The 26,268-nt window shown below is 32.3% G+C and overlaps 1 protein-coding gene and 1 long non-coding RNA gene across 5 annotated transcripts in view; both read right to left on the reverse strand.

Moving 5' to 3' along the window:
- LOC105340514 (uncharacterized) overlaps window positions 1-3,830 on the reverse strand; it is a 53,192-nt gene extending 49,362 nt beyond the window's left edge. The window contains exons 1-2 of one of the 3 annotated variants that reach the window (XR_010707807.1): window positions 3,745-3,830; window positions 1,096-1,352 (exon numbers count right to left, since the gene is read on the reverse strand). This is a non-coding gene — a long non-coding RNA (uncharacterized lncRNA). Of the gene's footprint in view, window positions 1-1,095; window positions 2,431-3,744 lie in introns of those variants that run through there. The other 2 variants (XR_010707809.1, XR_010707806.1) reach the window with 2 other exon arrangements.
- A 2,598-nt stretch (window positions 3,831-6,428) lies between these two features.
- On the reverse strand, window positions 6,429-25,347 carry LOC105340502 (zinc transporter ZIP11). 2 transcript variants are annotated; one of them, XM_034456302.2, is made up of 10 exons: window positions 25,188-25,347; window positions 23,422-23,460; window positions 22,682-22,849; window positions 22,254-22,356; window positions 21,195-21,362; window positions 20,724-20,793; window positions 20,504-20,602; window positions 19,802-19,960; window positions 6,936-7,047; window positions 6,429-6,835 (listed from the first exon to the last, which is right to left on the reverse strand). In XM_034456302.2, exons 1-9 carry the CDS (start codon window positions 25,293-25,295, stop codon window positions 6,969-6,971), a joined length of 993 nt encoding a protein of 330 aa, XP_034312193.2. In that variant the 5' UTR covers window positions 25,296-25,347; the 3' UTR covers window positions 6,429-6,835; window positions 6,936-6,968. The 2 variants fall into 2 exon arrangements, with proteins under 2 accessions (XP_034312193.2, XP_011444897.3); XM_011446595.4 differs by having other exon boundaries at window positions 6,429-7,047.
- Between the last annotated feature and the right edge of the window lie 921 nt (window positions 25,348-26,268).

Raw genomic sequence — 26,268 nt, forward strand, 5'->3', positions numbered from 1 at the left:
CAAGATTATACTTCCTACAAAGACCGGCACCACATGCTTTTCGTGACAAACCTGATGATAGAGCCTTGATAAAAGCTGGAAACATCTATGTCCTGCTTAAAATTCTTTAGCTATAATCCTATTCAGCAAAGTGTTGACCTAAACATGCAAGAGGGGAACATATCGCACACTCTGTCCTAAGCTACCGGTATAAGGCTAGCTAGCTTGCTAGCTCACTAGCTATACCTACCACCAGAATTTCCAAATGTACACAAAAAGGTATGTCTTGTCAACATGGACAAGTACAGATAGATATAATGGAATGTCAAACTTGGGAGAGAAAACAGGTTGGAAACCTCAAGTAATTAACCCCAACAGGATTTTCTATATTGGTATGAATATGTATAACAGCTAGGATAATTCACCTCAGCAAAATTCTTTGCTTGGTTCTATTCTAAAACATATTTCATGAATATTTTTCATCAATTAAATCTTCACATTCATCAATTAAAACATTTACGCAATAAAATTTCAACATTCATCAATTAAAACATTTACGCAATAAAATTTCAACATTCATCCATTAAAACATTTCATCAATTAAATCTGAACATTTCTTTTAAAAATGAGACTTCATTTCAATTTTTTCTCCATATACATGTTTGACCAAATTATTGGTAACTTGGTGTACAATCTGCCGATAAGTAGTACCACTAGGTGGATTAGGAATGCAGGTGTATAAGGTACATCAGGTGTTAAAAAGTTCTCGCTACACGATACCTTTTATCAATATATTCATCAAGGGAATAATTAGACCCTCTACACCTGAGTCAAGAAATAATACACTCCAGATGAAATTCCATCTCTATAATCAATTGCACAATCAAAATATGAAACAAATTTTAAATTTTCTTTAAAAAAAAAAAAGGTATGCATATGTAAATTAATGTGTAATATTTTCTTCATTGTACAAATAAATTACAGTTTTCTCAAAACAAATTTAAAATTAAAAAAAGGTTAACAATTCAAAACAAAATAATCAAATATTAACTCACTGGTAACTAAGAACTTTTTAATAACTAAAATACAAAATTGAAATTAGCAAAAAAGAATTACCTGTTAAATTTCTCTTTTTTTCCCAGCAAGACACAAATCTTTTTTAGGGAGGTAATAGAAATACATTTTCACCTGGGAAATTTTTTTTTTTTTTTGTTTGTGGCTGTGAGAACACTACCGACACAGCACGACTTTACCAGCCCATATCAGCAGACCAGGTAACACAGCGAAGTATGTGGTCCAATAAAGTATGTCAACGTATAGTTCTTCGCATTCCAGTAACGGTCCAACGAACAACTTCACAGCCCAGCGTTTATCTACATTGGAGGGAGAGACACTTGCAAGACTAATGTATCACTAGACTGAGATATATAACAAGCCCCTTTACCTGTTGTTGATTTTAGTTTTAACTCTGAGTGTACGGTATACTTGTCCTGCATGATAATCGTCCACTATTAAATGGCTTCAGTTCTATATCTCCACTTTGATCACAGAGAATGAAGGACAAAATAACAAACAAAAATCTGTCTTTTTTTTTTTTTTAACAGTAATGAAGAATGCCATCATATTTTGGTATTATAATGACAGGTAAATAGGTGGGGCTACAAAATTCCACAGAAAGCTATGAGAATGCAGATTTTGTGGTCAAAGACCATGACTGCTAAGTGCTACAACAGTTATTTCATGCGCACATTCGATTCTAGTTACGAGGACAAGGGAGAACAAAAATCAATACACCTCATCGGAATTTCATTCATAGTTATTCATTCTATTTTTGACATCTTGCTTGTCAATGTCATTTCAGGTTTGAACATGCATGAGATTTTTTGGCTACTTTTTTTTTTTTTTAAAACATTGATTCCCTGCTCTCTACAGCAGTATGTAATGGATTTCTGGTAGCAAAGGATGTATAAATAGGAAATCTATTTAAATGCATTTTTAAAAATTTGATCTCTTAAACAAACTTTTTTATACCTTATCATGCTTTTAATCTGAAATTACCTTTGGATCTCATGTTAAACATTACCAAAAAATAACCCCTCAACTGCCTTGGATGCAACATCAATTAAAATTCTAATTTATCCAAATTCACATAATAACCGTCAAGGCAGTCTGGTAATACCAGTATGCAAAAAAAAAAAAAAAAAAAAAATTGTCTGCATATTGAGAGAAACTGAATCATTCATAAAATACCTATTCACACTTCAGATTTTGAAAAAAAAATTAAAGCTATTATTAAAAGCAAATTTATAGCCATACAATGATGTGAAAACAGAAATTTCTAAAGGTATATAATACACTTTGTGGGTTCATGCATACCGGTACATCACAAAGATGAAAAGATAAATATTACACAAGAGCATTTCTGCTCTACTTAAGTTCTAGCTAGACCATTAATTTTTTTTCCTTTTTTTCCTTTTAAGAAATATTCAGGTCAAGTGAGTCACATTTTCAATACCTTTACATATAAAGTGTATTCAAATTCAGTAATTATTAATGCTATAGTGTTTCAGCTATTTTCAGAACAGAGGCTGACAAGACAGACTTCTTAGAAATTAACACAAATGTACAACATTCAAAAGCCTAAAATATTTACATACATACATCTGTACAGACTATCAGTATAAAAAGCACAGCTTTATTAAAGAACTTGCCCGACCAATTGTCACATTCTAAGCCATAGATTTTAGGTGGGAGGGTACGTGTGTACCAATAAACAAGATATTTTATATATACATGTATTGAAAGTCCTGAAAGCCCACTCAAAGTGAATCTAAAACCTAGTAAACTCATAAACAATAATAGCAATTTTCAATGGAAATAGATTCCATTAAGTTGCAGATAACATAGCTTTTCAATGCTTCATCTCACCAGCTTACTTCATAGTGGTAATAGTGTGTTTCCTTATTTTCATCAATCATTTTTTAAAGGGATGCTTATCTATTTCTCAGTCAGTAATTTTTTTCAATGTGACATTCAGTTTGAATTATATTAAAGATAAAGTTTAATATATAAATTGGCAAAAAGAAAGACATTTCTTTCTCTATAAACATTTTATTCATGTTGTACTTAATGCAATTCTTAGTGTTCAATATGTATAGATTATGATGTAGTGGGAAAAATTAGAATTTATATAAAATGTATATTGTTCATCGACGGAAACACACAGTCATTCTCTCTCCTGTTATGTAAGAGTTTAGATTAGAGAAGCGAGACCGACCGTGGGTTTCCGACGATGATTTTTCATTTGAATGGTTTTAAACCATCTGATGATACAATCTTATCTAATATCCGTTATTATCAATGAATAAGTTAACATCAACCCTTGCTTTACCAACAAATTATTCTCTTTTGAGAAGAAGACAGGCATGGTTAATAACAAAAATAAATAATGAATGTAATTCAAGGTACGTTATTAAATCTAGAAATTATACCTGTGTACTGGACCTCATCACTGATACAGAACATATAGGCCCAATATGAAATCTATGAGATAACGGTTCGTTTCCTTTTAGTCATGTTCGTGTCAAAAATGACAGAACAGAAATTGAAGGAAAAGAAAAACCACTTTCAACATCTGTGTAAACAGGTAAATACGTGAACATGGTGAATGACAATCAGTTAATAATAACTGATGACAACGCCTAATTCTGGGTAAAATTTGATACAATATCAAATCAATCAAATGCATAATTGACATTGACTTACACTAATATTAATTTTATAGCTTATTCTGTCATCTAAACATGACATATTTTGTTCGACACAAATCTCCATTTGGATGTACAGTTCCCGCCATCTATCAATCAGAATAACGAACCCGATGGTAAAAAAAGAGGGGGGGGGGAGGAGAATTTAGCGAATATGTGGGAAAAATTCATTTTGTTTGAATCAATGCTAGAGAATAATATTTTAATCTGATATAGCTAAATATTTTCTTTTATTGGTTAGCATATCATTATTCTAAAATTTAATAATAAATATTAAAAGTTTTTACCGTTTAACTTGCATAGAAATAAGATTTTCAAAGGTAAATATATATTTTAACAATGGTAAAAGAGATCAATCATATTCTAGAAAGTATGCAAGTATGCATTAAAACTTGCTCTTTGAACTATATCTTCTAATACATCCCAAAAATGTAGAATGTATTTTTGATATGCATTAGTTGTTTTTCTTTATTCTTTGATGAGACAGGTTTCAACAATGTATGAATTGTACAATGATTGATCTTCTCTTTTTTTATACCTTCCATCTCAAGAATTAAACATTAATTGGCATCTTTTTGGTCATTTAATTTCGTTACTTACATACTTGCCATAATAAGTAATTCAGCAGGTTTAATAGCTAAATGACGTATCTTTGTATTGTGTCGAAATAACAAAATGCATACCTGGTTTGATCTTCAATATAACTCGATCCACCCCCACAAAAATTAAAGGCTTTGTTACAACACAATAGCTAAAATAAAATCATTATGCAGGTCATTTGGATTTATTTGAAAATCCATTATACGTTATCTGCAGCTATAGTACTATGTCGTATAATCAATTATGTAACATCTTGTCTTTGATTGTCACACGTTGTTTCAAATGTAATGACATAATATATCTTGAACAACGACTCAATGATATTTAAACCTCATTTGAATATTTCTAGCCAACTAGAGTGTCTGTTTTGCTGCATTAACTTTTCACATTTTCAGCTTATTTTTTCCTCTGGAACCCCCAAAACTTGGCACAGCGATTCTATGGCTGTAGGGCTTTTTAATTTTCTAAAACCTGGGACAATAAATGCATTAAATTCGAGGGTCCGGGAAAATTGGGAAATAGGAGAGTTTTATCAAATTTGAAAATTGGATGGTCGTTTAAAAAATTGAAATAAACCTCTCCTTACTCTACTCCTTTCTTTATATTTGGAAAGTAAAATGTATACATGCATATTTCGCAAGATGTCTTATCTAATTTGACCAAATTGATATCTTGTGGAGTATACATTTCCTGAGTTTCTGTGGAAAAGCTAGGATATATTGCTTAGCTTCAATGATTGATGCATGCATGTACCTATCAAGAGAATGAATTTTTTTTGGCAACAATCCAACTGGAATTTTTGCCAAAATAGTTTTTTAAGGTGAAAAATTTCCAGACAGCACACACCCACTTTAAAAAGAAATCGGTAAAATACAGATGACATTTAATAAGACAATGCAGGTACTTCTGGACTGAGAGAGTTTATTGGCGACTCCAGCTAAACAAATCTCAGTTTAATTACGCCAATCAGGAAACATGAATTCAAACTGAGTTGGGTTACTCTAAAGTATACTGTTGATAGTTAAAGCACCAAAAAAAAAAAAAAAAATTCGAAGTTCCAAGTTTGATAACTGCCTTTATTGGGTAGATGTTAGCCAATATGGAAATTAAGGAATTAAAATTAATACAAGGGAAAATGGACAGGAATATTAAATGCAGGAATTCCCACAACCATCTTTTTATCAACATGTCGCTAAATAAATTTCTGGTTGACCTGAACGTAATATTCAATCCAGATATGGAACAACCAACTTACATGCATGTGCGAATCTGTGGAAGGGGGGGGGGGGAGTAAGTTGGGTCCAGACCCCCTACAAAATTCAAATTTCTTTAAATTCACATTATGAAATTACCAAAAATATGCCTCAGACCCGCCCCCTCACGGCAAACTCAAATAACCGTCGGACCCCCCCCCCCCCTTGGAAAAAAATTGACATGTATATTAAGTCATAAAATGCTTGAACATTTATTAATTAACACGTATTATACATACTCAAGAACTACATCTTAAGAGAAGGGTATGAAGATTTAAAAAAAAAATACATTTTTCTTTTTAAATTGATAAACAGGAAATGTATCTCAAGCGGGTTTATTAATGATTCAAATTTCCTGTGCTTAAAAATACGTAGCACTAGAAGCCCATGGGCATTATTGCTCACATGAGTAGAATCTTCCAATGTCAGTTTTTGTATTCTGGCATAAAACTCTTTAACTTTCTATTCAACAATAAACTGGAGTTTATACATGTACACAATTGATTATTATATCTCGTATATTAGAAAAACTTTCATATTTATCTATGAGTAAATGATTGTATTAATTTACCAAATACTTCTTTTAGATTTCCCCAAATATATCCTAATGAAAAAAAAAATTAATCTGATCAAAAAGCCTTTTTATCTCAGTTAAATCAAGTTTAGTTGAATTTGGTCCAGGCGTACTCAAGACAAGAAAATGGAAACATGAAAAATCAACAATAGGGATGCTTACAACACTGACAACAGACATCAAATAAATTTTGTACAGAAAAGCTCACTTCATTGAGCTTCTGTGAGCTTAAAAGACCAAAATGTAAAAGTAAAATTATTTCTATCAAATGTTTTATTTTTCAGTGGCAAGAAACACCTGTGACAGTTATACTATATAACACTGATTTATAAAAATACACTAACATATCAGTATTGATTTTTTTTTTTTACATGATGCTTTAAAATCCAATATTCAACACTTTACCCTTCCTTTACAATTATGTAACAGGGTAGAATAATGCCACAAATTGATCCCTGACCTTTGGATTGAAACATTGCAGGGAAGTATTGTGTCTGACAAAATATACATATAAAATAACGATCGATGCTTAATAGTTCTTGATCACCCTCAATCTTGGTTGCTTTTAGGCGTACCAAATACCATCACCAATGTTTATTGATCAAAGATGCCATAACTTGTCTTTATATACTTCCACAACCAAATTGGCAGCCATTAAAGGTCTACAAAGATATGTATAGAATATAGAATCCTGATCTAAGGATCAATTAATTCTTGTAAAATGGACAATAATGTACAGTGTTTATTGGAATAAAACAGTACAAATTCAGGACTAATGACTAATCATCCAGTCGATCATCCAAGACCAACATCCAGGGACATCATCACCACGAAACCAAGGACTGCTCCCCAGGAAGATATCTTCCCATTGCCACTGAAAAAAGAAAAAATACCTTTCTAAGATGACCTAACAAAGGTTATTACATCCTCTATCTGCTTGAAAGATGAAATCTTAAAGTTGACAAGAAAATGATATATGTATCTAAATTCTACATTAGTCATGTTCCAACTGTTAAAAAAAATTCAACTTTTTTTACAAGCAATTTTCAATAAAAAGGAAAAGATACATGTATATCCTTATTAATGACTCCTCTTTTCCATTCTAATACATTCTAATAAATATCCCCTTCCCCTGCCAATGAATTGACAAAAATATAAAAGAGGACCTTAATGTCAATGGTAATAGATCCTTTGCAATGAGAACTTCTTTAAAAAGAATATTTGTTAATAAAATAAAAAACAAAAAAAAGATTTTTGATTTACATCAAATGAATATAAAACTTTACAAAGTGTCCTTAATATATGATATCTTTCAATATAATACAAAAAATCATTATCAGTATTTCATGCATTTTTAAAAATTTAATCTATTATTAGACCCCTTCTTAAGTCTTAATATACAATTCATACAAAAGATGATGTCAATTAATACTAAATTAAATCTTTAAAAACTGCCTTTCCTACTCGAAAAGTAAAAAATCATACTTAACAAAATGCAATTCAAATGATTTATTTAAAACTTCTCATTAATATGATGTGCCAGTTGTCAAAGGTGTGGCTAATATAATATAAGAGTAATATTTCCTGATAGATCTTCTCTAGCAAAAGGAGAGACTGAAGGTTCGAGCCAGTATAAATACCACTTGGTGAACCAGGACAATTCCTTATGTTCCATTCATCGTGCAGACTATTTTGGGTTTTTTATTCATTCACACAGTGAAGGAAAGTTAAAAAGGCAGGAAAAAAAATTCCAACCCATAAGCATTGAATGTTTATTTTTGGATGTCATTGGTCTTATAAGACACCAAACGGTGAAGACAAATTGAATACCACGCATTAGCGTGGTATGATAATTTGTCTGCACCTCTTAGTGTGTTATAGGACCGATGATATTCAAAAATGAGCATTCAATGCTAATACTTATTAATAAATTTATATTGATGTTCATTTGTATAAAATATTTGTGTATCATCACTTTAAAGCGATTATATGTGCTCTTTGCCAGGGATATGAATAATATTATAGATGGAATAGCCATAAAACATTATTTATAGTTTGCTTCCGTGGCTAAAAATATAGTACCAAAAACTTTGTCGAGAAAACTTTTTTTTATTAACAAATATAGCTATGATTAAACAATTATTTATTCATAAGTACATATCAATTTGGTTACCCGGTATGTAATTTTGAACGTTTCATATGAGCTTACAATTATAAATCTATTCAAAACGTGTGATGACTTAATCATACGCAGTGATCAAGTTTGGCATGTTTTTGAAAATTGAACGTCACAGATTTCCAATGCAAACATAAGGGAAAATATACACTGAGCGTATATTGAAATTGAAATTCCAATAATTAAGCAACACTGAAATTCTATGCCAGTCTCATTAAAGTCATTCAAACTTTTGAAAATGGTCTGGAAGCTAAGACTACTTTGGGAGCTTCAATTTGACATACCAACTGCAAAGAGAAGAGTTTATAGTTTTTACTGATCCTAGAGGAGTGTATCATCATCCTTCCAGATATTAAAAATGTATTAGCGATAATTGTGGGTACAAATATCAAGATCGAGATTATCAAGACCTTTAGAGTCAAATTTTCAATAATCCACAATGTCATGTAGGCTTGTACTATTTTGCTCTTGCAGCTAGTACACCTAACTTCGGTGACCACGTAGATTTTTCACCATCCTTTTCCACCTACAGTTCTCAGCTTTCAATCCCTTCCAATTTATTGCATCAATAAGCGAGCTATATATATTCCAATTGCAATAAAATTAGGCATAAAAAAATTGGCCTTTACATAAAACCATTTACGTTACAGACTCCAGTTTCATTTGTGGTGAGACAATATGACAGCTAGAATAATTCAGATCAAAATCGTCAGATCATGATCAAAACATTTTATTTATATACACAAAAAGCAGCTTTTAAACAAAGAATTGACAAGTATAAAACCCAATATATGTCTTTCACTCTTTATTAAAAAACTCAATTGATTTTAAAATAGAAATAGGATTTTGTGACATTGGAATAAGATGTGAAGTAATTAAGTTTGATAAAACACTTAGAGATAGTTTCTTTTTCACATTGAAAAGTATTTCAATGATAGCAGTTCCTAGCTGAGCTCATATACAGAAAAGACAGTTTTATACAGTTTTTTATTATCATAAGTTTATATGAAAAATAAATTAAATACGTATATAAATTTGAAATAGAACATGTATGTATGAACTTACAGAAACATGCATGAACATGCATTTAAATTACACAAACTAACCAATCTACAACTGTCTCTTATTTTCAAACTACGCACTGTATACAGGGTTGTTTCCACCCTGTGTTATTTTCACCCATCTGCATTTGCAAATGGTTTTGCCCCGTCTTAAATTCGCCCAGACGCTAAAGAGATAACTTGGAACATTGGTATTTGCCCAGTCTTAAATTCGCTGGCTGGCAACGAGGGCGAAAGGGGCGAAAATGAAACAGGGGCGAATATTTTCCTGTATACAGTATCACAATAAAACTTCCAAGATTATAAAAATCTTGAGGTGGTATGGGAACCTCCATATTGTGATGCACTTCCTTTCGAAATAAACAATGAAATCAAGTATAATTTTATAATTTTGTTCTTTCTCAAAACTGTTACTTAATAGCATAGCGCAATGGGTTATAGACCATTAACTATGAATCTGTTAGCCATGAGGTTGAATCCCTCTAGAAATTTTATAATTTTTACCTTTCAAAAAAAATTAAAACATATTTTTGGGTAAAATATTTTAGCTGGCAAATTTAAGACTGTGCAAATTCAAAAGAATTTTTAAATATTGACTGTGTTTATTGGGAGTATGTATAGTCTTGTTTGTATGACTGCTTTTGAAAGATATATTGCATCTTTACTTAAATCTATTCAATGGCATGAAGAAGATTTGAAATTTTGACTTAATTTTGATTAAAAAGAAAGTCTTAATGGGTTAATGAAAGTTCATATCATTCAAAACAGTTTACTTTTAAATTACAGGCTCTTTTGAAAGGTTACATCATCATATTTATCATTGCTTGGTACGAACCAACAAATCAAGCTTCTTGTCAGTTATCAACATGAATATACACAACTGTATCATTGCAAACCACGGTTTTGAGTTCACAAGAATCGATGTGAATCACACTGTGAATCACATGTGTGTCACACGAGCGTCACTGACGATGACACAACTGTTCTGGTGATCAATATGGCCTATGAGCCTAGATGATAAATAAACATATGTGTAGCACGTACTTAAAGCACGAAACGAAATTTTATATCACATAAAATATCCTCACACAAGTTGTAAAATATCTTAATTTGTTTCCTGTCATAAAAGTATTGATCGTGTGTTATTGATATAAGGAAGAGATTGAAATCTTATGAAATACTGATTAGATAAGTTGGGAAATCCTCAGCAAATATTTTTTTTTATGTCAGCTAATTATCTTAATAAAAAAAATTATATTGCTTGCTGTTCAATCCTATTCAAAGTATTTTTATAGAATACTTGGATAAAATACTTTTTAAATTAAATTGTCACTATTAGGATACAAGAAAACAATAACCTCTTGTCAAATGCCAATAATACAATATATTTCATTGATTTCAAGAATTAACATCTAAATAAACAATAGATTAATAAATAAATGTCATCAATTATATGCAGCCATCCTTCTTCAAAAGATATAATGCCTACAATCATTTCTTTGCTGTGATAAAATTATGTACATATAAACAACCTTTATTATGAAAAAAAAAACCCTTGGATGTACATTAATTTATACAGTGAAATTTTCTAAAGGGAGAAATTTTAGCTGACAGGTTAAACGTGCTTGGAATTAACCCCTGACACGGTAGAGCACTGTGATAATATGAATGGGACTCTCTGTGCACGATCTTCATGCCTATTCACAATTAGGAATATGAATAATTAATTATCCTCAGTCATGCAATGTACATGATAATAGTACAATGTGTTGGTGCATCTAACATGCTTCTGTCGTTTCATGTTGTATAGCTCTAAGAGCTTATGAGTGTATGGTGGATACAAGTAAGTCAAGGGGCACAACTCTTGGCTATGGCCTGACTTGAGCATTCCACATATGTTTTTCTATACTTAGAGCCATCAATCAAATCCCAGAGGAAATACCTGTTGGTGAATGTGGGTCACTGGGTTATCAAACACCTACACTGAATGACTTTAAATAGCCTCTCTTTAGCCAACACTCGTGAGAGGCCCACATAAAAATAACGATTACCGATAATTCTTCATCATTTTTCCTCCGATTTAACATTAACATTTAACATTACGCAAATATTTTTTCCGCCGTATCCACGCTTGTGATGGAACACTAACAGATTCCCCTTGCCATAACTCTGTGTAAAAGCCTGCAAGCAATCTGTGGGGGATCTGCCTATAAAAGTGGTCCCGCATTACGAGCCCTGTGCCAAAGCAGCTGTTTAAGAATGTGTAGTAATGTGCTAGTACAGAGTCGTTACTGACAGCGATGAGGTTCAGCGTCCTACCAACACACTATAACAATCAGCACAGATATGTTCCTACCCCTCCAGGAATCTCCAAACAAAAATGGCCTACTGATCTACTACAGCGTAAATGGTTCTTTCTTCCGTCATTTATTGCTCGATCCCCTTTTTTCTAATTCTTTTTAGGGGGGGACGATTTCAAGTACAGAAATGTATTCGTTCACATGAAGAATGAACATAAAAATAACTGATCTTGTCTGAACCTTGCTGTTTTTGCAGGTGAAGAATGCACTTGTGTGCACATGCGTGCAAAGCTCAAAGGTACATCTTGAAAAAAAAATCTTTAAACCAAATCTAATCTCCAACAGCAACAAAAGAAAGAATGTCAGATATATACCGTGAGCCAAAAGGTGACTTTGCCATGAAAGCTTTAATGCATGATGGGAAATATTTCAGGTCTCTACGTACAGTTAATTTGACTTTACAGCACCATGCAAGTACAATTACTTCTGATGACGATAGGTATTTTTCTTTATGAGTCTGATTTAAATGTCTGAGTGCACATGCGACAGGCTGCTAGGACAGTTCCTATTGCTGGCACCGCCTGGGGTAGGGCACTCCTAGCATCCTGTCTGCACATGCTCCCTGCTGACATTCCAGGCAACCCCCAAAAAAATATCTGATAACCTGCAATACACTGCCTACTTTAAATCTAGGCCACAGGTACCAGTACAGACTGTTTTTCATTATCTACCACAGGTTGATTATATCAGAAATTCTTTTTTAAAAGGAAATTTATTTTTTTTTTTATTGAATTCTGAAGGATATTTAAATTAATGTACTCTTTCATCCATGCAAGGTTCATATAGCAAAGGCTATTATATGAAATGTATGAAATTTTCTTAATCAAATAAAAGACAATTTCATTTAAAAATTTCAAGTGCATCAAATAACTTTGTACTCTCTGAATTTTGGCAAATATTCTATAATTACAGGTATGTTGTTAAAGTACAGTTTGTAACAATACCAAAAATTCCAAAGGCAACATTAGCTGTCCTTTATTGACATGGGTTCCTATCTAAGGCCACCTTTAAATAACTGTTTGTTTATCAGCTCCTGGCTAATTGACAACAAAACTGATTCAGATATGAATTATTTTAACACTAGTGCATCATCTTCCTTATGAAAAACATCCTTAAATAAATATGGTACAAAAATGTGTCTATCAGACCCATTTCTTTATCAAAATGGTTCCAACTAAAAAAATATTCAACAAAACTTTGAAAAACATTTTCCTACACATTACACCAAAGTTGAAGCCCTGTGGAAAGAGCAAACAAGCAAATTTTTAAAGGTGGCCTTAACTTCATAGTTTTCCCGAACATTGAACTTTCACACAGAAACCTTTATATTCACATTTTTTATGCATGACTTCAACTTGTTCCCCAAGTTTTTGAGATAGCAGTAAACAAACATTTCATATGTAAAGTAAACACCAAAGGAGGGGGGAGAAAATAATTTACATTATCTTTGCAATTGTTATAGACACAAGAATTTATCAAACAGATGTCAACCTAACAAATTGCCAAAAGAAATATCAACTATGCAGTATCAACTATTAGGTGGATACATTATGGAAGCACACATTGGCGTAAAATGTCTGCCGAAACCATTTACATGTAGTAGTAGTTTCAAAAAAGTTAATTCTTACGCAAATTGAGTACATGTACGTGTACCGAGTAATTATATCAAAACTAAGGGTTAATATGTAATTTTAATTTTCTGTTAAGTTTTATTCCCTCCTCTACACACTCCATATAAACCCAACTGTTGAAATAATTTAATGTTTGTTTGGCTAACAGTTGTTATTTAAGAAGTACGTAAACCATTTCAGTGATACTAAATGCATATCAGTACTGTGATTACCGGTAATTGATTCAAACAGTAAAAACTCACTACAAGATGTTGTACATTGCTCAATCTCTTGTCTTTTGAAAAACCTCTTTACATACTCATGTACCCCAGAAAGATTTTATATATATTAATTATAATTAAGCTGTGTTGAAAAATTTAACAGCTAGCGCACTTTGATGAATAAACATACTATCAAAACACAGGTCTAATTTTTTTTAAATCATCAGGCATTTATTTCAAGAGGTCCATAGACAGCATTGGTTACCCGAATAAATTAAGCCCCTTGAAAACTAAAGATCAACTGAATGACAAATAATTTAACAGAAAAAAAAATGAATAATGTGGATTCCCAAATAACACTCATATAACCATGTGAAGGTTATTTAATTCTCAACATAAAAAAATATGTAAGAAAGGGAGGGGGATAACCTCAAGGGATATGGTTAAATGGGTTTAAAAATGAGACTTGCAGAAAAATAAATAGATGGGTAGGAGACAGGGATTTTAATAGTTATGCTTCCAACTAGAAACAGTTTTTATGATATATGAAACAAAATTAACAAATTCAATAACTCTTGGGAAAGATGTTTGGTTTTATTAACTAACATGATTATCTCTCTCTCTCTCTCTCTCTCTCTCTCTCTCTCTCTCTCTCTCTCTCTCTCTCTCTCTCTCTCTCCAGATAAGTTTTTCAATTCATGTCATTTACCTGGTATCTAAAACATTTATGTTTTCTCAGTATACATGTTGTATTTGTATGAAATAAAAAAAAATTTCAGAAAAAAGACATGAAAATGATGCAGCAAACATATGGCAAACTTAGGCAGAAAAGGAGGCTGTAAGCTGATGAAATCATTTCATAATTTTTGTTCCTTTATAGCAATCTAAAGCACATCTTAATTTTGCCCTCAGCTTGGAGAACAGAAGAATAAAATAATTTTATTTTTAAAAAAATCAATGCAAATTGATTACATAATCAACATACTTGCCCTGCCTTAACAAAGTGGCCCAAGTTTTGTAATACAATTTTTTATTACTGCACAGTTAAATACTCATTTCTCCATCATAGCTATATGCACCCAGTATGTCACACAGATGTCCTGGGGTGGAGAAGACGATCTTCCAGGTATTAATGATAAAAAAAGGCCAAAGAAGCCCTGGCACCATATTTCAAAAGCAATGAATGTCAAAATTTGATTAGATTTACTTAGTTTAATAATTATTATGGTCAGGTCGTCTGCTATAGTCCTACCTCAACACTAGAACTTTTGACTCACGGGTCATGAATTTCATAATTTCTAAAGAGACAATTATTGTTTGCTTTTGTCTTTTGGATGCCCAGGAGTATAGAGGGTTTTTTTAAGGAAGTTATGCACCATCTCTCTCAATATGATTAATATATATATCCTTCCCTTGCATCAGCGCTAGCACAGCTTTTAATATTTACAAATTTGGTGCAAGCTTCCTTGTTGTATAACATTATGTAAACAAGTCCTCGATGCTGAAGATTTTAGGAAAAAATCATTGAATTATGGAGAGTGTATTGTTTCGTTATCTAGGGTCTAAGCTAGTTTTTAAGGGGGCAGGGGTGTTGAATTTCACTGTTTTTGATTCCATATGTCTCTTGAGAGGTTATTTACCATATTTGGCTGAAATTCATTCAATCGTTTCAAAGAAAAAAAAGTTAATTGTTGTAAAGTTTACTGCTAGTGATACTGGCGGGTGATTCAGTGACATAAATACTGTTGTAGCTTCCTTTAAAGTTGAATCTTTCTGATCAAAATCAAGATCTGGACCACACAGAGTTTATTTAAACTAACACGAATCACGTAGTACGGTTTTCACTAAATAATTCTGTGTAAGATTTAATTCTTCTTGCAAAGAAATTTTTTTTTTTTTATGATATATACCAGTATATAGAATACAACTAAACATTGTATAGTTTTTTATGTGAAGTAATATTTTCTCATTTTTTTTTTTTATATTATTCCTTTTTCATCTCTCAAATACTGAAGAGCATATTTCTCCAATTTTTACATGTTCAAGTGCATGCATGTGCCTAAATTTGTACATTGTCATGTAGATTTGAGTCTGAAGGTCAATAATCACATGAATATAGTTATATGTATAAAATCTGTTATACGAAATTCACATGCTCTGCACTTGAATCTAAGTATTACGCAAAAACATCTGATTGCTATTGTGGAAGGTCATATGATTAACATTAGTGGAATCTATATTAATCATTAAGACATTAAATGAAGGTCAGGGATAATTGACATACAACCACAACCATCAGGTCTGGTGCTGGTAGCATTGTTCATTTTCAAATTTCTTTGCTGAAGGCAGCCGCAACCAACAGAATTCTAGGGGTCAAAAGCAAGACTTTTTTGTGAAACATGATTAATACCGGTAGTTGAGTGACAAGAGGCCTATGAGCCACATTGCCTGCCTGAGCAATGTCCAACTTTGACTCAAGTACCATACTAGCTACCTGGCTGTATCAAATACAATGCAAAGACAGGTCAAAATGCACAAGCAGTTTCATCAACATACAATTTGTCTTCATGAATTTAAATGATTCCAGAGAATATGTTCAAAGCTATAAATATGATCTATTTAGGAAACTAGCTTTAGAGGTTTCGTTTGGATTGATTGTTACTTTGAGTCAATTGTCCTAACTTATTCACATTTAGTCTAAGCAAGACTTATCAATGTCACATGAACTTAAAAAAATATAAAGTACAGTAATTTACAACTTTTGTGCCAGGTATGCACTTCTTTGTTTTTCTTCTCATTTACTGTAAACCAAGAAATTTTTGCGAGGTTAGCGAGATCCTTTGTCATTGCGAATATTTCTCGCCGCGAACCAATCCTTTGTCTATAGTTTTTATAACAATACAGATCTGGATAAGGCTTGGTCGCGAATATAAGTTGTCGTGAAACAGCTATCGGCAGTGAACCGCGAATAAAAATTGGTTTACAGTATATAGATCAGACAGAAAAGTTTGATGAAGGAACAGATAAGCACAGTGATTCCATTTTTTGGGGTGGGAGGGGGGGGGGGGGGGGGGGGGGGGGTAAAAGAATGAAAGTTTCAATTCATGGGTCATGAAAATAAATAGATATTACAGGTACTGTACATACAGAAAAACATTTTCAAATTAAGCCCTTTATTTGAAATAGCACAGGCTAATTGAAATCATATCATATGTACTAAGGGTCTTCAGTAATCTGTATGCCAATAATTAAAAAACAAAGCAGTTCACCTTACAGATGAGTTTCATTGGGGAAAGTTAAGATATAAAATGTTATCAACTTTGATGCTTCATTAATCAAGACATTTTGGTTGAGAATTAAAGTGTCCAGTTTTAAAAGGCTCCATTGTAGACAATATATTGTGTCAGGTGTAGTACATGTATATATATGCAACTGATCATAGAAAATCCTGGTAAAGGTGCAATGATCAACAAAATATCTAGAGTTTATTAAATCTACCAATTAAATAAACCATGCAGAATATGAGGACTCCCCCCCCCCCCCCCCCCCCCCCCCCCAAGAAGATAATACAAGCAGTTCCTACAAAAACTAATTAACTGATCAACACTCATCATTTTGAATCTATAGACTAAATCAAACACTCTATATTATTATCTAATTATGCATTTTCAGATTGTTGTGGAGCTGTATTTCAAATAAAGAAGATTTATACATTTGTTCCATTTAATAATGTATTTTTTTCCAAAATGATTTATTGTACAGATGTTTCTTTCAAAAATGTATATACTACATGTACCGTATGTATATTTGCATCTACCAGTACTGATTTCACAGATAATTGTTATCAATTTTTGTTCCCAATGTGGCAGCTGCTAACATTCTGTTATAATTTAAAAAAATGATCAAGGAATTTTTATGGCAGTTTTAATTTCACAGTCTGTTCTATCAGCTTAAATAAAACTGCAGTAAAATCAAGCATAGGTAGAGTTAAATATCACTGCCTGGCCTACAGACATGCAGACAAATATCATATATAGAATTCTGATAGATAATCTACCCTTGATCAGCATAAAATATAAATGCACATGTATATATGTCTTAGACAATAGGTGTACATATAGAAAATTTAGCAAAAAAAAACCAAAAAAAACAACCACAACAAGAGGCCACCTGAGTAGCATGTAACCCATACATAAACTTGTCGAGGAGTCTCATATATGCATTTAATTAGTTTTCATTCTGGAGTAGAAAAATTATAAACCTGTAATGACAACCACCTCCCTGCCTGCAATCTTTCAAAAAGAACTATGAAACCTATAATTTTGGTGAAAAACTTAAAGATCTGGTGTACAAAATCATGAATTCAGTTTTCCTTTCAGGTGTGTGGGAGTAAAGAAGATAATTTTTAAACATTATATGCATTAACACCTATACATCCATTTTGGCCCTGCCCTAGAGTCAAAACCCATACTCCAGGGGACATAAAATTTAAAATTTTAATAGAGGACTTCCTGGTAAACATAATTTTGAAGTTAGTTTTTCATACAGATGTGTGAGAATAGAGAAGAAGATTTTTAAACATTATATGCATTAACACTATATTGCCCCCCATGTCCTGAACCCCTGACCCAGGGGCCATGAATTTCACAAATTTGGTAGAGGAGTTAGTGGACATCTTAACCATGTATTCAGTTTTTTGCCCACATGTGTGGGAGTAGAGAAGAAGATTTTCTAATATTCAATACTTTATTACTATATGGCCATATTGGCCCCACCCTAGAGCCCGAACCCCTGACACAGGGGTCATGAATTTCACAATTTTGGTAGAAGGCTTCATGGACATCATAATCATGCATTTAGTTTTTAACAAATATAGATGGGAGTAGAGAAGAAGATTTTCTGATATTCAATACTTTATTACTTTATGGCCATATTGGCCCCACCCTAGAGCCCGAACCCCTGACACAGGGGTCATGAATTTCACAATTTTGGTAGAAGGCTTCATGGACATCATAATCATGCATTTAGTTTTTAACAAATATAGATGGGAGTAGAGAAGAAGATCTTCTAAGATTCAATGCATTTTATTATATGGCCATATTGGCCCCACCTCAGAGCCAGAACCCCTGACCCAGGGGTCATGAATTTCACAATTTTGGTAGAAGGCTTCATGGACATCATAATCATGCATTTAGTTTTTAACAAATATAGATGGGAGTAGAGAAGAAGATTTTCTAAGATTCAATGCATTTTTACTATATGGCCATATTGGCCCCACCTCAGAGCCAGAACCCCTGACCCAGGGGCCATGAATTTCACAATTTTGGTAGAAGGCTTCATGAACATCATAACCATGCAACCAGTTTTTTCCTCACATGTGTGGGAGTAGAGAAAAAGATTTTTGAAAATTTGGCTTTTTTTTTTGCATATTTGGCCCCACCTGTGGTGCCCCAGGGTTGGTAGAGTCATGAATTTCTCAATTTAGATTCCTCTTACCATAGAGATGCCTCACATCAAAAATGGTAATAATTGGACTTGTAGTTTTTAAGAAGAAGTTAAAAATTTTAAATTGTTAATGCACTCAAAAATGTATTTCATGTATAATGAAGATTAACTGTAAATACTTAATTTACATATGTTCAATCATTAACATTGAAATTGCCCTTGCAGCTGTTACAGCATGTTTTGAAAGTTAGATTGTGTAAGTTTGTCAAAATTAAATATCAGATATATTGGACAGATGAATGATGCTAATGTCATTTGGTGCAAAAGAAGCCAGTGGCGAAACATCTGAAAGTCTACCAGGCACAAATTAAAAATCATCTTAGAACTCTTAAAAGTCAAAGTGTGGTTGTTTGCTCTCATGAAGGCACTGATAAAACCCTTAAGTTATGCTTATCTCTATCAAATATAGATAAAATTTATGTATATAGGCTTGAATTTTTTTCTCCAAAATGAAACATTGTCTTTCCACAAGCAATTTCTTCAAAATAAATAGCAGGTACTACAGATTGGAATTCACAGCCTGATTAGAATACTGTCCAAAAATTTTCAGAACTTCACATTAACATATTCAAATCCTTGACAACATAAAAACACTATACACCACCTTCTACAAAACAAAGAACTACAACTCTTACTTTTCTATCTTTTAAATAAACAGAGTTATCTTTTTTATGAAAATTAGTTTTTCAACTCACCATGTTTGGGCTTCAGGAATAATATCATCCACAACTACATATATCATAGCACCTGCTGCAAAGGCTAAAGCATAGGGCAGAATGGGCTCTGCTATCACAATGGCCACCGCCCCCAGTAAACCAGCTACTGGCTCCACCATTCCACTCAACTGACCAAACCTGGGGAAAAAAACTTCCACTTAGAATATTCATGAGTTGAAATCTTTTTCAATGCATTTAAATGCATGATTACCGGTATTTTATCATTTAATATTTATTAGTTTGATGAGATAAAGACACTTCTGATTGGTGGAATAATTCTTTTGATATCTGCATCAAAAAAATTTAAGCTATGCGCTTTGATAAAGTTTTACATTAAATTATGATATTTTAATGAATTTTTTTCATCAAATTCATTTCTTAAATGAATAACTTGCTTTTTGATTGACAACTTGTCTCAGGATTATGATGTGTTAAAAGGTAGGAGATTGAAAAAAACAAGTGCAGAGGTGTAATACAGACTGTTTTACATGCATGTCACAGATTTTATTGATCGAGAAGGTTAAAAAAATTATCCATGGGTGTTTCACACTGTCTTGCCAAGTATTTCTATTGTGAACACAGACTGGCATGTGATAGATTTTTTCACAAATGTGAGTGAGTTTGTTTTTCAAAAATATGTAATTTTAAATGTAAAGATGTTTTTGAATTGCTGAAGATTACCAGAAACTCTTCCATGTAGACATTCCAGCTCCTCGTAGAGGCAAACTTACTGCTAGACCTTCTGGAAAATTCTGGATGCCAATCCCTATAGCTAAATTTCTGTAAATGTAAGAAATCAAACATGTAATGAGTAACTCTGAACTTGAGCACAATTAATAGCTAGCATACAATTTGTCCATGGTAGTTATATTGCATTAGCTAGTCAATGACCAAGACTAACCTTGCATTTTCAAAAGTAGCAGCTGGAGTTTTTCCTATTGCACCAAAACCTACCCCTACTGCTAGTCCCTCTGGAAAAAAAAAATCAACAATGTGTTAACAAAAAAGCATCTTAAAGTGGTATGGGACATCTGTTGATATTAATGTGGATTAAAGTACATTAAAATTAGAATACTTTCACTGGTTTAGAATTTTTTAAATTTTACATTATTTAACCAAAAAATGTAAATCCCCCAGCGGGATTCGAACTCCTGACTTACAGGTTCGTAGTAATCCCTCTAACCTACTGCACAGCGCTGTTTGGTGACAATATTGAGAAAGAAACTACTTATATAATTAAACTTCATTTTATTGTTTATTTCGATAAACAATACATCCAAACATAGAGGCTTAATTATGGTAAAAATGGAGAAAATTCCACTCAAATACGACAAGAGTTACTCCTCTTATTGCAGAAATCTACACAGTTTACCTGGTATATTATGAATGGTGATGGCTATTATTAGCAGTAATATCCTTTTCCAGTTAATGGCACTGACTTTGGCTGATGGAGCAGAGATGTCCTGATTGTCTATGCTGATTTGCTCCTGTGTTGGTTTGCGTCGAAGTGGCTGATTGGTTGACTGTTGCTTCATTGATTCTAAAAATAATTCAAATTTATGATTCCCATGGCTTTCCTTTTAGATCAGAAATGATCTCTCTTGAATTCATTTTGATCTTAAATTCACACATGTAGGCCTAATATGAAAAAATAAATTCCACAAGTAGAGCTATAAATACATGAGATACCATGCTTTCACATGCTTTCATTTTCAGTGCCAATATATGTAGATAACACATGAGATGAGATCATTAAACACAGTTAAAATTAATCAATCTTAGCATTGCTCAAACTATCAAGCTTCAAAGGAAGAAAATAATGGTAGTTGACAGAGTAAGCGATGGGATTTTAAGAAAGCTGAAGTAAGTTGACATCATCAAAATTACAGGGTAAAGCATTTGAATTCAAAACCAAAAATGTTAACTCATAAGCATGGCTGAAGTCTTCATACGGTAGTTGCAATGGATTTGAAACAAAAAATACAAACCTTTACTTTTCTTTCCTGTTTCATATAATTTGTTGTTGCATGGATAAAGAAGATGAATGCCATTACTTTAAACTGTATCTGACCAATTTCAGTACATGTTTATGTACATATGTGTATGGTATTGGTTTATGAGCAGAATTTACTGTATTCTATACATTGGTTGAGCATTAAATGGATTATAATGAATATAAATACATGCATATATTATTGGTTATCTTGGTAAAGAGCCAAATATTCATTTTTGTGCTACTTTCAAAAATTTTCATTCTACATGTAAATGTTTGCTTGACACAGGTACAGTTCTTTGCAAAACTAGTTACGAACAGTACAATGTTCATTAAACCTAACAGGTAAAATGTAAAAATGTCTGTATTCTTTGGATTACAAGTATCTTTCTAATTTGCAGTTTGATTCAGTATTTGTAAAAATATATTGAAACTCACCATAATAATTATTCTCTTGGAAATTCATATTCATTGCCCCATCCTTCTCTTGTTTGATGTCTGGATTCAGGGACATCATCAGGCTCGAAGGATTGTCTGCACCCTGATCAAATAATAAATTAAACAATAGAAGGCAACAAACAAAATAACAAAATAATGAAAAAAAATAAATAAAGAAGAAAGATTTTTCTTCCCTAAGTATGGCTACTCTTAGTTAATGATTCCACAATATCAAAATCATGCACAGCACAATTACAAACTGAACACAAACTTTTACTATCAAGATTTAACATGTACATGTATTTCCTCTATTCAATATTTAAATATGGACTTGATCTATAATTAAATTTTAAAAAACTCGAACATAACATTAAAGATATTGTTCATTATTGTATTTATAAACTCTATTGATTGATTAAATTTCTTACTAAATAAGGCATGAAGATATCTGCTCCATAGACAAATGCAGCTCCCAGAACAAAACCTATGGCTACTGGAACAAACGACCACTGTCCCTTGTCGCCGTACAACCCTGAGTGTTCGGCCATTTCTATGGCCGGATTAAGTAAGGACCAATAAGAAGCTGCTGTCATCACCTACAAGCATGGATAGATTACTTTTACTTTGAGTGTTTGTCAAGTAGAAGAAGAATATAATCAGAATTTCATAATTTATATAAAATTTACATTTACTCTCACTGCATGGGCACTACAGTACTAGCTATCTGCTTAGATCAATATAAACATATTATATATTTCCCTATTATCAACCCTTTCTGTCTAGTTCCTAAGGTCATGGTATGAAAAAGAACCATTTTAACTTTAACAATTTATAAAGCTGTAAAAAAAAGTTTGGATACTTTTTATTTGCCTTTCTGACCTCCTAGGGTCTTAATACTTCCAAGCTTTCTGCTATATTTAATTTTACATTGCAGCTATTGGTATACAGACTCTTTAGTCTGTACATGCAAATTTTGATCTGACAGAAAAGGAAACAGAGACAACATTGAAGGGGTGGCGGTAATAGTTTTTACAACCACACATGCAAAGCAACAACAAAGATTAACTGATAAGTAGTTCATTAATCATTAATGTTTAAAAGACTGCACAAACAGAAAAAGAATTCTATACAACATGTTGTTGTACATGTATAAGATTTTAAAACATACCCCAGCAGCAAATCCTAAGCTAGCATCCAAAACTTTTCGCTGGAAAACAGATTTTAAACGATTCATTGCTCTATAATTCAAAACATTAATTCATTTGAAACATTTTAAATCATATCTTACAAAACAGTCAACACACATAATCTGATTGTACAAAAATATAATACAAAATTCGTTTATTTGCGTTATTTCTTATCAGGAAGTTATCTGTCTACGTACGTTATTTATACTATGTCAGTATGTATCAAAATGATTTTTGGACCACCTCTCACTTAATAATTCCATATTCATGAATACCTTTGTGCACAAACTATATTCATTTAAAAATTTCTTTTTTGAGACATCTCCTCTATTTCATCAAGTGAAGAACTTGTTTATAGATTCTTATACAATAGTAAATGTACTTTAAATTATCCTGATGATTATCATGCAACTACAATATACTTCAAGTAAAAAGAGCAGATAAATCAGTGAAGAAATCTTAATTTTTTCTTATAATATCAATTTCATTATTTTTCAGCATTAGAGAGTTCCTCCAACTGGCAATTAAAATAAGATTTGCGCCAAGAATAAAATATATCTTGCAACTGAGAAAATTTTGGACAGTGATTGTCAAATTCTGATCAGAATTGAAGTTTAAATTATTTATCTTGAATTCTCCATCAACATTATGTTTAAAGAATGATCTTATAAGTAGGTTCAATAATTAAAGCATCACTGAAATGTAGATTAAACAGTGGCAGCATGATGATAAAAGAAAGATTGGATTCAAGTAAGCCATGCGCAGTGTGTGTGGATTATCAGTGCTGTAAATCACAAACACAGTGATGTATGTAGCTGTTTCGATACAAAGGTGTGTGGAGATTTTGATTACAAATAGTGGTGAAGGTCCTCTTATTGATGATTTTTAAAAAAAAAATCCTTGTGTTGAAAAAATAATTTTCTCAAATGTGCTGTTAGCTGCAGGTCTATAGCTCTCGGTCTGAAAAAAATTTTGATGGACAATCTGGGAGCGACAGTGCTACCTATTGAAAAAATGTGTATTTATTGCACACAAAAATGTGTGCTAGTTTTGGACTGATTAACCTTATTTATGTGCAAAATCTTTGAAAAAAAATTAGTACTATTAATTTCTTCACGCAATTTACAACTGATATTGTCTCTTTACTTGCATCTGATAATCTATTAAACACCATCAAAAGCTCCTTAAAATGATGAAGTGCAGTTTGTTTACATGTAAAAATGGTGACTCTCAATCTCGATGGAAATTATATATACTTGCTTTTCCGAGCTCGGTAGCATGTTCCAGAGAAAGTCTGAGGTAAGTAAACTGATGATATCAGCAGTAAATTACATGAAGAATTTAATGGTACTAATTGTTTCACAGATTTAGCGCATAAATAAGGCTAATAAGTCAAAAATTAGTGCATGTTTTTGTGCGCAGTAAATACACAATTTTTTCCATGGATGGCACTGAAGCTCCCAGGTCATCCATCCGAATTTTTTCAGACCGGGAGCTACAGACCTGCAGCTAATGTGGGGTAAAATATATAGGATGGCCTAATTATAATGTAGCCAGAGGTTCGTTTTGATAAATCTGAATTCATCCACATCATTTATAAATCTTTAAGAAGTTTCTTAGAGAAAATATCGATTTACTTCTTTCTAAGAAGTTCAGATTTTGGATGAACAGGTGTGTGGTGATGTGTCACTACGTCAGTATTTGCGCTAAAATGGAAATAGTAAAGATACGGGGGCATGGACATTACCTGGCTGCTGTGGAAAACAAAGACCAAAGCAGCACCTGCGGCTGTCAGTCCCCATGTGAACAATGTGCCCAATAATGTTTGGAAAACTGCATTGTAGCCTGCCAACATCGTTCGAAAATCAAAACAGGAAGCGGATAGAATTATAGCCTCCAATTGACTGGAGAGTTTTCAAAGAGAAATAACTCATCGAATTACTTCGTTTTATCAATATATTCTATCAAAGGGAAAATGTCTCATGAGTGTTCATTTTTTATTAAATTAAGATGAATGAGATTTAGTGGATTTCATATTTTCATGGTTTCATTAATTTTTTGGTATTTTTTAAAAATAAAATTGAAATAAATTATTAACAATGCACTTTTTGCTTGATATCTCGATGATCAAAAATACCTTGGTGCCCAAGCTACGTTCATCCATCAGAATGAAAAAAGTCTAGATTTCTTTTTTAAAACGCACCCCACCTCTACCGCTTCATGATCAGATTTCAATACACAACCTAAAATAGAAAGTTTACGGGTATCCGGATGATAACGTTGAAAAATTGTATAAGATACGCGAGTACGTCAGAATAGACTCGGATAAAAGAAGTCAACTCTTACCATTTAAATCTCCGTGAGAAATTTGTTTTCGTTCATGTTAATTTCTCCGGGTAAAACAAGATAAAAAGTCAATGAAGAAATCTTAGATTTCTCTCCTTGTATAGATTTCAATTATACTTCTTTGACAGGTATATTTCATTGAAATATGTCAAAAATGGTGGAAGCAAACCTGGGAAAGAGTATACAGATCTATAAATAAATTCTTTAAAAAGATGCCTTTTATTGAAAAGGAACAGAAGACAACAATGCATCGGAAAGGAACTGAAATGAAAAAGCAATGTTTCAGAATAAATTCTATTTTTGTTGTTCCGATTAAAACAAAACCGATCCTAATTGTTGTCACTCTAATCACAGAAAACTTTTACAAGCGCTCCTCCACAACGTTTAATCCATGCAATTTCTTCTTTATCATTCCTGACAAGTTCCGTAACATTAATCCGCGATGCTTCGCATCTGCCTTACAGTAAACCGTTTTTATTGAC

The sequence above is a fragment of the Magallana gigas genome, chromosome 7 (genome assembly GCF_963853765.1).
Source record: "Magallana gigas chromosome 7, xbMagGiga1.1, whole genome shotgun sequence".
Lineage (NCBI taxonomy): Eukaryota > Metazoa > Mollusca > Bivalvia > Ostreida > Ostreidae > Magallana > Magallana gigas.

Excerpts from the sequence above, each read along its gene's own strand:
- LOC105340502 (XM_034456302.2), bottom strand. The coding sequence starts at position 25,295 with ATGTTGGCAGGCTACAATGCAGTTTTCCAAACATTATTGGGCACATTG. Across the intron at positions 23,461-25,187 it reads TTGTTTTCCACAGCAGCCAG|CGAAAAGTTTTGGATGCTAG; the intron begins GTAATGTCCATG and ends TCTGTTTTCCAG. Across the intron at positions 21,363-22,253 it reads CCAAGAGAATAATTATTATG|AATCAATGAAGCAACAGTCA; the intron begins GTGAGTTTCAAT and ends AATTATTTTTAG.